Consider the following 13,695-nt stretch of genomic DNA (forward strand, 5'->3'; position numbering starts at 1 on the left):
TCTAGGTAATTCCTTATGACATTGCCGCATATTGTCAAATCTCCCTCGTTAAATGAGTACGACCGGCTCCAGCCCAGAAAGCCAAACTTCTTGCGGCCGATGATCAGCGCGTGGAAGTAACACAAAGAGAATAACAGTGCCTTGAACTCCCGAGGACGAGAGCAAGACTCAACCATGTCCTGAAGTATACATATCTTCAGTGTACATTTACACCGTTTAGTCAGCTGTGCTGTAGCGCTTAAAACGAAGCAAATGTTATGTGCTTCTGTTGGTAACAAAATGCAGTCCCTTGCACTGACGTCTTTCGGGCTTTTCCTCTGGTTATCTACTTGCCTTGCCAGCTCCATTCACTGTAAGCAAGTAGCAGCAACAAGTCGCCTATATGAGCTTACCCGCGAGAAGCAGGAGAGTGCCCTGCGAAGATTGGCCTTAAGGTCCTGAGGAGCTTCATCGGCAATCTTGATGCTCCGTTGAAGTAGTGCCTCGGGAATAATTTGCAGGTCACGTAGAGGAGGGGGCTCAGATGTCACAACACATCTGAACTCAGGATGCGCTGCTGAGCTTACTTCTTCTAACTTTCGTTGAAGGCGCTTCAATATCACAAGCCACAAAAAGGATACATGTTTTTGAGGTACCAAGCAGCGCTTCGTAGAAAGGTTGTATTCAATGTAGCTGAAGCAAGTAGGAAGTGAGAAAAGGTGCAATGGTGCACGCTTGTAGTGCTCAAGCCCTAGGCCCTACACTGCGATTCCTAAAGTCAAATGTTTTCTTACCTTGAGCCATTCTTGCATGAGGTGCACGTTTTGCAGGACAACCCAGCCACCCGCATCAGCTGCTTCCTGGACAGCACTGATTGCGCGATCTTCTTGTCCCTGACCCATGGATATATTTATGAATTTTCCGTTTTCCTGAGCAAGAAGAAGCGTTTGTGTTTAATCGCTATCCAATTCAAATCATCAGCAGGCGGTGTTGCGCGCGTTACGTAAGCCTGCCTTATCGCTCTAGCGTTTCCCACGCTGTGCTTAGATAAACGTGCGTGACTGACAGCTGTACACCCTTTTGATCTTGCAATAGCCTCTAACGCGGGGGTGGGGTCAACACCAGGGAAAAGAACAATGAATATTGGAGTGAATTTGTCAGCTTCTTTCTCGATTTCATGCATATCAATAGCAGGAGGCTCCACAAAGAACCTTCCGATTTGCCCAGCGACAAACTGCTGAAGTGCTGACATCATTCTATCTGGTCTCAGGTACCGCAGAAGCAACAGCTTCTCGAATTCAGTAATCCCGCGGAACAATCGTGGAGGTTCAAGGGTTTCTGGAGTGTCCTCAGCCATCCATCTGCACATTAAATGACGTAAAATCGAAACACTGCTCCAGCTCGCGGCATCGTTTGCTTGTGCACTTAAGTAGAAGGTATTAACCAGAGAAGCACGATGCAGAAGATTTTAACCAGAGAAGCACAGGCCTCAAGAGGGCATCCACTGTACAGCAGATGCGAATATCTCAGCTTCCGCAAGACAGACAAGCACTGTGCAGTGCATCACGGACTAGTCATGTCAACTGTACGCAGTGATTTGCCGGCTGGCGAAAAATATCTAAAACCTCTTTACCTAGCCCATCCAAGAGAATCTTGGTCGAAGTTTTGCAGTAAGGATATTTGGTTGTTTTTGAAAGCTTTCAGCTGTTCCAGGGACCGACAACAAGACCACTGTGCCTCGGATAGCCACGAGCGAGCTGCCTCTGGCATAGGTGGGGCTGTAGGGTCAGGGCCGACACGAGTCAGCAAACGAACCTCTTCCTTTGTCACGATGTTTTGTTCCTCCTGTAGAAGTTGGTACCAAGCCACTTAGTTTCTCATGAGTGTCACGCTTTACAAATAAGTGATGTTGCAAGCTAGGAAGAGCCAATACAGTTGCGATAAGGCTAACTGCAAGGAATAGTTGACCAAATGAAGCAAGGAGGCTATAGTAATTCCGGTAGACTTGCCATGATTCGTAAGGTCAGGAAGACTGCAACAGTTAACTTGTGACTATTCAGTAGGCATCTGTTGCAGGATACGAAAGCAAACTTCGTTATTACATCCTTAAGCAGAGCAACACGAGACGCATCTGGGCTGGCATCCTTTTCCTCTTCGTCTTCAATCAATTCGTCGTTGGGTGGCTCTTCGCCAACGGGGAGTTCTTGTTTTTGGTCTGCAGACCCTCTTTCGTTCTGTGAGAGGGGAACTGCAGATCCAATTGCTGCATCTTCTACATTGTCAAATGCCCGTGACTCCGATTCGCTTGCAGGCCGTGGAATATCAGGTCCAGCATTCTCGCTGTTAATCTGCCGCCCACACCGAACGGTGTTCCAGACAAAATTTGGAGGCAAACACGTTCTCTATTCTGAAATAGAGATTTAGTGATCTAGTTAGGTGAATAAAGCAGCGCATTTGATTATGCCTCAGCTTACTTTATCTTTGTCCTCGTCGTTAGACATCTCTTTGAGAGGAGCATCCAAGTTGTTTTTGGCCACGGCAGCATCGCTACTCGGCGTAGAATTTTCTGAAGTGGTCCCTTCCGCAAGATCCTCAGCGTTTGGGTCAGGAGCAGAGTGCTCCGTTTCCTTTGGCACCGATGGTTTCTGAAAACACCAAAAAGTGGGTCGCAATGCCAGCACACTTCAGTCCAGTTTTCCTGTCACTCCAAAAGAATGGAGATAAGCAGCTAAACTCAAGTGCTGGTATGCTAAGCCGTCGAATGCTTCCTCACCTCTGATATTGAATCGATTGCCCGGTTTATAACTGCAACAAACGATTCCATCGAGAATAGGTAAAAGCTGTGTATTTTGAAAAGTTGAGCTAGTAAGAAAAACAGGCTGGCTCCCCGACGGGCTACCGGTCTGTACATTTCCGATACAGCATTAAGCTTCTCTTGAGTTACTTTCGCAAGGGCAACCTTCTCCGAAACTTCTGTGGTGATCTGCTTTGTCTTTTCGAGGTTTTGGATCAGCTCGATATTTTCCAGCACATCGCCCTGAAATGAATCAAGTACAGCTTATTCCGCGTGTTTCCCTAGCTTTCTTTGCACAGGTAGCTGCACTTTTAAGGCAAAGAGGTTTAGCATCTATTGAGGTAATTGCAAAGCTGTCAATTTCATAACTGTTGTATGGTTTTACGCCATTCAACAAAGGACGTCTAGTGTTCAGAATACTGGCCATGAGCGCGTTGTTGCCCTACTTCGGCAGAGGATATTTCCCGCAAGAGCGTGTTTTCAAGATCGGCAAGAAGAATGGTAAACTCATTTTGCTGCTGAACAAGATGAATTCTTCGTTTAAAGAGCCTAGGTTGTTCTTTCTGCATCGTCAAATCGAGTAACTGATCTTCCAGGCCCTTCGTCATTGCAAGAGCGCACGCATAGTTACACAAGACAACAATGTCGAGCTGAATGCACATTGGGTTCCCATACTACGATGAAAAAATAACTTGATGCGTCTTTCTGTGGGACCGTCCACTGAGGAGCAAGAGCTTCTGGAAATGCTTTACCTTTTCTGTGACGGTGAAGTTTATGAGGGTGCATTCAGCATGAAGTTCGGGAGGATAATGTGGATTAGATAATCGTGTTTGCAGGAATAGCCTGAAGTTTGTATTGTAAGGCACTTCCTTGTCCCCAAGTTTGAGATATTGCGACCGGCCCCTCCGGATGGTTAGCCGTCCGACAACAGGCGCCAGGACGGGGTCGATGGACTGTTCCAAATTTTCGATTAGTACGCTAGTTCCCTGCTGAATAGCCATCTCCATGATGGATACCATCCGGGGAGTGTTGAGGCGCATCACCTGCAGTTGTTTTTGACACCTTGGTTCGCTCTTGAAGTCACTGTTTTCGCTGTGCTTGTAAAATGAAGAAACCGAGAATTTTCTCAGGCTCAGCACCGTGGCCACCTCCCAAATGAAACGTTAGGCTGTTGGTGTTTCTAGGCGTTGTAAGTGGCTGTTACAGGGTTGCTGGCTGGCCGCACAAGGCTGGTGACAGGAACTAAACTTCTAAGTGCCACTATGACGAGGTACCAGTGCAAAATTGCTTGCCTGAAGACTATTCCCCTTTTCTTTTTCTACGACCCATTTCCTTCCTTGCATTTGCGGATCTATCATGAGAGGCCACCGCTCTGTGGTAGAGGCGATTGCGCCGTTTTCTAAAGACGCCGGATCTGATGGAAGACCTTGATTGCTCCACCTAAGGGCAGAATCACATATGATAGGCTTCAATCAACGTAGGTGGATGGCGCATGATTTTCATCATTCAGGAGTACGACGTAGGACCTAGGACCATTTGCCCGATGAGCTACCTGAGTGAATATTAAATGTTGAAGCGTGCTACGTTGGCGCTTCACTTACAGTGCCATTTCAGCTTCATTTGTGAGCTGGGCAAGTACAGCTGCAGGCTGTCGTAAAGGCACTCCTCGGTCAAGTATGAAAGGCATGGCTTTTTCATATGTCAGCCAATCCCGATATTTTTTGCTAAAAACTCCAGCATACGCCACGAAGGATGAAGACAGCAGCATGTCTCCAACAGTGACTCGTCGCTGAGCAGGGACACAAAGCAGTCTTAGATTGTATCCTCAGCTCCCGCCGCTCCCCAGCTCTGGTGTGCGTAGTGATTAGAAACTTTAAAAAAGCGTATATAAGAGCGAGTGCGCAAGGCTGATGCAGCCTAATATGAGATTAATATTCAGCTCGATATGGGATGCGATAGGGCAACCTACTTGCTCTTTTAAGTCATCAATCGTTTGCCCCCATCTGGCTCCTTCGGATCCCAATGAGCGCATGAGCCTTTGGGCTAGATCCAACTTCTTCTGACACTTTTGTGCCTCTTCCTCTACGGCATTTTTCTCTGCTATTGCAGAGTCAAACTCCGCTACCAGCTGCCCTAGCTGAGGAGATAACAAATGGTCTGGAATAGGTTTTAGCTTTGCTGCGCGTGTAGTGCTCAGTTGTTAAGCGTCGACAATGGGAAAAATGAAATGGGTATTTTTATCTATTTATTTTCCAGATGTAAATGTTCGCACGAGTTGCATTAGACAGGCCGCGCGTTACCTTTTCCTCAAGCTCCGCAACCAAATTCTGTACCTCGACAAGCTTCTTATTTGCGTCTTCCAGCTGCTGCGTAGCTTCTGCCAACGCCCTTCTTTTGGGCTCTACAGAGACCACTACAGTGTAATACTGATATATGTTGACAACCCACTCTGCAAGACCTGCTGCTGCTGTGCTCTTCTTCTGGATAGCCTCGCGATTAAAGTGCGGCAGCGCTAGTAGCGGTTCCACGGCTTTAAAGTTTTGTTCGGGTACGCGGCCTTCATCGATGACCCCCTTAAAGTCCTTCAGTGTCTGCAGAAATTTCTCAGGGTTGTTCATCATCTTTTGCGCCCCCTTCCAGCTTTTATCTTTCAGCTTTCCCTGCTTGTCGACCTACAATTAAAGATACGAGCAACCAAACTACTCCACAATGGGCATATGAATAGTGCACAAAACGTACCAATGCCTCAAATGAATGAAAAGCCAAGGACCGAAGGAAAGCTACTTCGCTGAAGACGACAAAAAGTAAAGAGGAAAATCACCACATGTTTTCATGCACCCTCATAAAAGTGTGGCATCGCAGTACCACTCAGCTGGGTGCAAATCTCCGTTAGAGCTTCTGTTCAAGCTTTCTTACGTCAATAATTGGATCAACTGTTGCAAGTAGATGCATGACAGCAGCAGTAATATCTTCAACCCCTGCAGGAGGTTTGTTAAGCGCCTTTGCTTCCTGGAAGTCCTTTTTGTTAAGCGTATTCAGAGCGGCTTCTGCCTGTTGTACTAGTGGAATTGCTTTTTCTAGGTCCGCCTCACAGGATGCCTAAAGTGCGACAAACAAGTAAGCCAGCGCGGTAGCTTTCTGTTACACAATATCAACGTTCATCTACTTTCTCGTCCAGTGTTCATGCATTTGTGTTTCAACGAGCCGTACTTCCTCATGCAAGTTCTTTATGTGCGCTTGAAATGTTATTCGAGTTCTAGTGTTTCCCATGTCAAAGTCTTGAGCTTCAGGAAGAATGTGCCTTACCACGCGACCGTGTAGTACTGTATTTTTCTGCCAAAGAGCTAGCTTACTCGTTGCTCAGAAACTGATTTCTGGATTTCCGCGCACTTAAGGGCCTCGATATTCGCATTTTCGGACTCTGCAGTGACTTTCGCCTTTTCTTCTCCCACCTTCTGCGCGAATTCTTCAGCCGCTGCCTTTTTTTCCTCCACTGTAACTGTTTTCTCTCGTAAGTCATCTTCCAGTGCTGACACCTTTTCCTGAGTATCTAATAACTTTGACAAGCCGCTGCTTAGGCGTTCGCTATGCTCTTCTATAGATGATATGCGTTTCAGAAGCATGGATTTGTAGAGCTTCATGGCCTCTATGAATGTCTTGGGGGTAACATAAGCGAACCTATTACACAGAAAGGAATGTCATATCCTTTTACCTCAGACTGACAATTCGCCGACTCGAGCTGTTAAGTGCACACTTGCGTGTTTCGCTTGTTACCTGCGCTCCACTTCCAAGTATGCTCTTGTTGCATCGTTAACGGCGTAAAACATGTACGGTAGAAAGTCCACAATTGCCTTGCTGATTGACTCTTCATCTCCAAGTGGCATCTCAGCGCAGAATTTGCTAGCCACTGAATGTAAGGCCTCGTAGGGCCAAGGCTGGAACCAGTCGATTACTGTGCAGTTGACGAGAGCGGGGAACTTGCGAGCTCGAGTCCTAAGTCACACTCAGTTCAACATTCGTAGATAGGATTTTAGATACAACACACATGCGAGCAAGTTGCATGTCACCGTGGAGTTTTCTGTGAAACGGTCACTGCTTTGTCTACCTAAACTGTCGACTACGAAGCAAAAAAAATCGTTCTGTTACACTCACCTCAGGCCATCACCGACTGGTGACAAGCACAGTACAGCATGCAGATTACGTCTGATTTTGTCAATAAAGAAGTTCCAGCAGCCTTCCCGGGTGTCCGAAGCTCCGGCAGCTTTCGCTAGTGGTCGGATGGCATTCATCAGCTGGTCCTTGTCATCTCCCTCATACAAGTCAGCAATGTCTCCGGATGCAAGTATGTCATTTACATACACCAAGAACCTTTCGCTTGCGATTTGAGCGTCGCTTAGCATAAATACAACTCCTTCGTCTTTAAGCGCTGCTCGGGAATACATACTCTACAGAGAAAAGAGAGCCAAACCACAAGTGTCCTACCCTTGTCCACAGATGCGCTTTGAAGGGCACGTCGGTCCCACAATGAGTTGACCTTGCAAACTAGCAGATGCTAATAAGGTGGAGTGCCTAAAGGATGTTGCGTAGCTCATGCACATACGCAGCACTCGTGCGAGAGAAGCAATATCTGGGTTGTGGGCATGCACGTCGGTTACAGACGCTCTGTTGGCAGCGTACCCTAATATCATTTTTTAGGTCCCGGATGTCATATGTCGACGATATGGAAAGCTGCTGAGTGAAAAACCCGCTTATAAAAGACGACAGCCTCGTTAATGACTGTTTGCCAGATCCACCTACTCCAACCAAAAGAGCATGGCCTGCCCTATTGTTAATTACTCTGCAGATGCTGCAAACGTGATGCATTGCGTCGTCGAACAGCACCAGATCCATTGCCGGATTTATCTCATTGTAGTCATTTAGGGCCCCACGAAGGATTGCCGCAAGTTCGTCCATTGTCCCAATCCGATCATATGCTGCAACGCAAAGCTCCAAACAAAGAAAATTGCATACGTTACCACAAAAGGAGACAGCATGTCTACTTCTTTGAATGTCACTGGAATTTAGAAGGAATTTGTAGCAAAACTGATATCATTCAGGAGCTACAGTGGCGTCGCAACGCTGCGTCCAATTGACCTCCTGCCCCTTCTTTTCCGAAGTGAGTGAATATTAGCGGCTCCGGGTTTTTTGCTTGTACAACTTTCCCCAAATTGAACCTTCCAAAGTTTCTTTTTGCGCAGTCAGCTGCAATGGCTTTGTACTTTTTGCAGTCTTCTGGCGTGACCAGACGGTCACAAAACGTTCGCTCACATTCATGAAGCCATAATAGCACCAGCTTTTCTGGATCCTGCCAGAGAGAAGCAGTCCGCAATGTGTGCTCACAGTTCGCTTCTTCCCGTAACTAGATGTGTAAGTGCACCGAACATCAAGAACCAGATCTTTATTGAATGCTTCCACTGAGACCGTAGAAGCGAAGGAACACATTGAGCACCTGAGGTATAAAAATACCACCCAGTCATAGTTCCAAAGCCAAGCAGTCCAGAATGTGTGCCACAATGGAGTTTTCCGTCAGCATGCGAAGCACCTGCATGGTCTGAGGAGACGTTGACAGGATCCCTTGGAACACACTCGTTAGGTGGCGCATGTTAAATTCGTAGTGAAAATTGACGGCTGTCTTCCGGAAAGCTTGAACTACCTGAGCAGTGGGTGACAAACAACTGCATATATGTGTATGCTCACAAAAGCCGTCTACTGCGTCGGCGGATAGTTAGCAGCTAACACATTCATTGGATCTGGTTGAATGCCCCGCTACTGAATCTGCAAGGAAGCTGAGTACTCTTCTCACCTCCGTGTGGATGCTCATGGTTGCTTTGATTACTGGCATGACTTGCTCTTTCACAGCCTTTCGGAAGTTTCGCACATCAAAGAATCCATTCATAATTGAGGCGTAAATTGTAAACAAGGATGTCAATTCAGGCATGGGGACGTTTAGCACCCAGAAATGCCGGCTTAGTCGTGGATTCACCACAAATGACCCCGCTGTAGGATTCATAGCAGCCAGAACCTGCGTATTGCCGATGTCCTTCATTTGCATTTTGTTCCTGTCAAGCCAGTGCTGGTAGTCCAAGTGTTGTCTTAGCAGCGCGATAGCGCTCTGTGTGTTATAGGGGTCAAGTTGAGGCATGTTCAAGTCGTCGAGAAAGTATACTAAGTGTAACCTGGAACGAATGCACATGCTTTGAACATGCAAAAAATCTCAGCTACATTTTGGGTTGCTGAGCTGCACAATCAGCAGGTCTCAGGCGCAGAGCAAAACTGTTCTAAGCTCACTTTCCCGGTGGACCAAACTGCCTGCCCGCTTTCTTCTCAAGAGGCTGTTCGAGAAGTGTCTGCAGCAGCGCGGAATCTGTGTAAAAGTTGAAATTGACCGTAAAAGATGAAAAGGCATCTGCATCCAGGGATGACAAAGCTGCTCTGCACAGCTGGGTTTTTCCGCAACCAGCAGAACCAATGCACATAACTGGTGCATGAATCTTCAATATAGTTTTGCAGAAGTGCAGCATAGACACGGTTTCAGCTGTTGGCACCGAAATGCTGTCAATGCCTTCTGTTCCCTTGAGCTGTAAAGTGGGTACTTTTGACTCCCAGCTCTCGAATTTTGCCTGAAGAAACACATGGTTTCATTAGGCCCTGTGTTTTCATTCACAGTACTCTGCATTGGGCCCGTGAAATGCGCATTTAAGGCGGGATGCTTCTAGATGCAAAGTTACTAGTCCTAATTGCAAGATTCAAAACATCAAGGAAGGCAGGAAACTTCACGAATGGCCTCCAAAGCAGCACTGCAACCGGAAAGCAAAGCTCTTTAGTATACACTTTCCGGAATATCCAGGAGCCGGCAAGAGTTTCAGTTCTCTGCCAAGCACTGCGAGTGAATAACTTACAGTATCGACAAAGTATTCAAAAATAGATCCTTTGCTGGGGAATTTAATCACTTTCCACTCCGACCGCCACCAGTTGTTAAACTGTCTGCGATAGTCGATCCCATCTTTTTCCTGCAGACTGCCCCCTGCTGCCCAAACGAGGCAAAATACAAAGGCAAACTCAGGTGCCTGGGGATCCTCCTGGTAGAGTCCTTCGAGCTGAGAGAAGCCGGAGTCGTAATGATGCTTACAAGCATGTATTCAATATAGATACATTGGTCTACCATGTCGGACTTCCCCCTAAATTTGTTCTTTGCATTTGCTTTAATGCTACTCACAAATTCTAAGCACTCACCATATTGCACAGGGCAGCTACAATTTGCAGGCTGTACACCTGGACACTGAGCTTGCATTGTCTTTCAACAAATTCAAGCGTCGAGGGGCAGTACTTTTCAAACAGCTTCCCGACATCTGCTTTTATTGCATCAGACCAGCATTGACGCTGAAGCCAGCTTCTCGCGTAGCTCCTCCACTGCTCCCCTGCATGCATACTTAGGGCGCAACAGTGTGCAGTGAAGCTGAAGCCTGACTTTTCTAGAATCTTGCCGTCCCTTGCTGGCACAGACGATAGCAGTGAGCAGCAGCTGCTGCCTACCTGTCGAATCGCTAACGAAGATTATTCCTGCTCTGGAAACAGTGGCTGGCGACGCAAATTGCAGGTCTCGTATTTCGAAGATCATGCGCATATGAGGTTTCAGAGGAATGCGCTCATTAGAAGCAAGTGTCAGAATACGGTTGTCGTCCATCACAGAGTTCATAGACTCGATCCAGTTCGCATCTAGATCACCATCCAGCACAATCCATTTAGGCAACGTGTCCGGTATTTGTCCCAACGATCGCATTGTTTTTGACAGGATGCCGTCTTGCCATTCTCTCGTTGACATTTTAACAAACCTGTGGATAACGATACGAACCGACGCGAGGCTGTACTAAGTGTATTCTGTAGGCAGGCATCTTGGATCCCGAAAGCAGCTTGTTTGCTCATGTGCAGCAAACCTCACAATCAAAGAGGCATGAAAATGAAGGATGTGGCATGCGAGGCTGTTAGGTTGACAGTAACTTTTTGTGCATCCCACATTCTCGCTGGAAAGAGCTTCAGACAAAAGCTGATGAAAAGGGTGAGTTTTGCCTCCACTCTGGTGGATTTGTTCACACAGTGTGAATGCGGGGTACTCGCCTTACCCGTAAAGCTCATCTGTGTTTACTGATTTCGGGTTGATGTCGACTACGGTGGTTTTGCTTCCGAGAGCATCTTGAGCCTTTGCAAGCACTTTCCACACTGTGCTTTTCCCAGACGCTGGCCTCCCCATGACGAAGATGCACATTCTAATGGCAAGCAGGTCTCGCATTTGTAAAGCTTTTAACGAGAGAACTTTGTTGACTGTCAAGCCCATGTCACTGCACACCTTGACTACAGTCTCAGAGAAAACAGCATCAGTCTGCGGTGGTGGCTCAACTCCAGGAAATAGGTCGCCCAAAAGTCCTGAACCAAGTGCAGATAGGAGCGACATCGCACTTTGCTCTATTATTTAACAAAGTCTCGGCCTGGTATGTGCTTCAGTGTGCGTGTGTACAATGCTTTACAGTATACCTTGGAAGACTGTTGCGTCATCAGCAACAATTTTAGCCAGGTTAGAGTCCCTCAGCGCCTTCATGAGAATTGCCTGCTCAGATAGGTCAGGCCACTGTCTCTTGAAAGTACCAGCCACAACCAATACAGACTTGATCGCTCGCAGCCCCCAATCATAGTGCGGAGCTCTCGATAGCAAATCCTTGCACAAGGCGTAGAGTCGGGTAAACTTCCTCGCGAGCTCCTTTGCTTCAACAAAGCCTTCAGCCATTAGCATGTTTTCACATATTAGCTCCAAGTCCGGGACAATGACTGTTATGGGCCTAAACAATGACTTCAGCCCCTCAGGGAGCTCAGAGCGACCTAAATATCCAGGGTTCATCTGCGGGGGCCACACCAACCCAAGTTCAAGCCCACTATGTTTCTGACATATGGAACACGTGGCCTGTAGCTTTACGCTGTATTCAGAAGATTTTAACGTTGGTTGGATAGTTTTGGAGGCAAGCTTTTTCGCTCGCTCACAGTAATAAACACTCCGCATGTGCGATCGAGGGCTGTTTCATCTCCTTGGATAAAAAACGTCTTCGCATGCGCTTTGATAGCATCGACAACTGACTTAAACTGGACGGAGCACACACTGAGTACAGCGGGCACAAGACGGTTAAATTCGTCAAAACATCCCCAGGAACCAGAAGCCGCCAGACCCTGACAACCACATAAAAACGGCGAAACACATGAGATAATGCCACTCTACTACACACTGCAGCCAAATGCCGGCAGCAAGACTTGGCAGTTTCTTCATCTTTGCAAATACTCTCTCCCGAGATTAGCTGGCGAGCTTTTGTCCTGGTTTCTCATACGGACGGTTCCTGCCTGTACCATAAATCAGCTGACCTTGAAAATGTTCGCCATGGATTGGTAATCCATTTGGTCAGAGCAATTAAAGACATAGCATGCCTTGCCAAGAGCAGAAGCAAGGTCTTTGGTTGTTTCTGTTTTCCCGGTTCCTGCTGGACCAGCTGGCGCGCATCCCATGCAGAGGTGCAGTGCCTGGGTTGCAGTCACGTAGATCCTGTCAGTCAGAGGGGTGACTACGAGACGAGGCCCATTGCCGAGATATTCATAACCGTAGCAAAATGATGCATCTGTAATTCTTATGGTGGCCTCTTCCTGCGCAAATATTAAGCATCTCGTCGCAGCAACGAAAGTTGCGACACTTTGCATGTGAACAGGATATTTTGAGAGAGTAGGCGTGACGAATGTACGCACAAGCGTGCATTGCGGGGGATGCACGAAGCTCATTTAGTTGCGTTGACTAACCGTTTTCACGTCCCAGAAGTACTTCAGCTGCGACTGCCACTGAAAGCAGTCAACGGAGGTAGCGTGCTCATCCAGGAGCCTTTGAACTATATCCCGGCCGTGCGTGTCAATAGTTATGATACACATAATCTTTTGTCGAAGTTCTGGAGTGAGCGGACCTTGGACAAGCCTAATTGCTGACGTCAGCTCTTCCACGTGCTTTTTCATGCACTGTTGCATAGCCGCAGGATTCTATATCAATAAGTCAAGCACAGGCACAAAATTTGGGGGAGTCTGCGCATTAGGCACCCACTAGCACCTCGGAGATGAGAGCCTTTGAGTCGTCACTGCTGGCTCACCTCCTGCATTTGTGCAAACGCGTTTTCAACATTCATAACCCAAGAAGCCATGTTCACTAGTAGTGTTGCCTGAGCAGCTGGATCAGCTTTTATCCAATCGTTCTTTGTTGGTGCTGCCGAGCGACCAGCAAATGACTTTTTCAGGTAATATCGGACCGTCTTGCGCATCATTGCTATGCAGTCTTCGAGGTAAGACTCAACCTGTGAAATCATAACTTAAGTAATATTTTTTTTTCCAGTGAGTAGGTGCACTTAAACTCATGGAGCTCAGCAACTCTCGAGATAAAAAGAAAAAAGCAGTTTTGGCTAACCTTGCCTACGAACGTCATTTCCTCAGGAAGAGCCAGCTGCTCGATGCCCACACAGGAAGTAATTCCTGTAGCCACTGGTCTGCTTTTGTCTTTATCTGTTGGCTGGGCATCCCTACAGTCGAATTGCTGTATGGCTTGGAAAATTTTTGGCATGTGCACCATGACAGCGGGAGGGTCATTGCCATGAGAGAGGATGTCCAAAAGGTCAACTGATGATACAAAAAAGAAACGAGGAAACGTTTTCCTCTTCGAATCCATGAATTCGTTGAGCGCCTTTTCGCACATAGAGAGCTGTTTCTGTAGCTCGTCAAGCTGAGTCGAAATCTCAGGCATGACGCAAAAGTCTTTGATTTTCGAGTAGGTTTCCCCTTGCCGTAAAAGTTCTTTCATCTTGGCGTCTATAGCC

At 47.1% G+C, this 13,695-nt stretch overlaps 3 protein-coding genes across 3 annotated transcripts; all 3 read right to left on the reverse strand.

Moving 5' to 3' along the window:
* Nucleotides 1–7,865: 7,865 nt before the first annotated feature.
* Nucleotides 7,866–8,954, reverse strand: ENH_00036670 (hypothetical protein, conserved; the record flags this gene model as incomplete). The annotated part of the gene is made up of 3 exons (XM_013585076.1): nt 7,866–8,171; nt 8,355–8,465; nt 8,616–8,954. 3 exons carry the CDS (start codon nt 8,952–8,954, stop codon nt 7,866–7,868), a joined length of 756 nt encoding a protein of 251 aa, XP_013440530.1.
* A 142-nt stretch (nt 8,955–9,096) lies between these two features.
* On the reverse strand, nt 9,097–11,261 carry ENH_00036680 (hypothetical protein; the record flags this gene model as incomplete). Its single annotated transcript, XM_013585077.1, has 5 exons — nt 9,097–9,432; nt 9,712–9,936; nt 10,046–10,230; nt 10,346–10,644; nt 10,933–11,261. 5 exons carry the CDS (start codon nt 11,259–11,261, stop codon nt 9,097–9,099), a joined length of 1,374 nt encoding a protein of 457 aa, XP_013440531.1.
* A 69-nt stretch (nt 11,262–11,330) lies between these two features.
* On the reverse strand, nt 11,331–12,544 carry ENH_00036690 (hypothetical protein; the record flags this gene model as incomplete). The annotated part of the gene is given in 3 exon segments (XM_013585078.1): nt 11,331–11,792; nt 11,798–12,025; nt 12,215–12,544. Coding segments are annotated over 3 exon segments (1,020 nt in total).
* Between the last annotated feature and the right edge of the window lie 1,151 nt (nt 12,545–13,695).

Source organism: Eimeria necatrix, genomic scaffold, assembly GCF_000499385.1.
Source record: "Eimeria necatrix Houghton genomic scaffold, Enh_scaff26, whole genome shotgun sequence".
Lineage (NCBI taxonomy): Eukaryota > Apicomplexa > Conoidasida > Eucoccidiorida > Eimeriidae > Eimeria > Eimeria necatrix.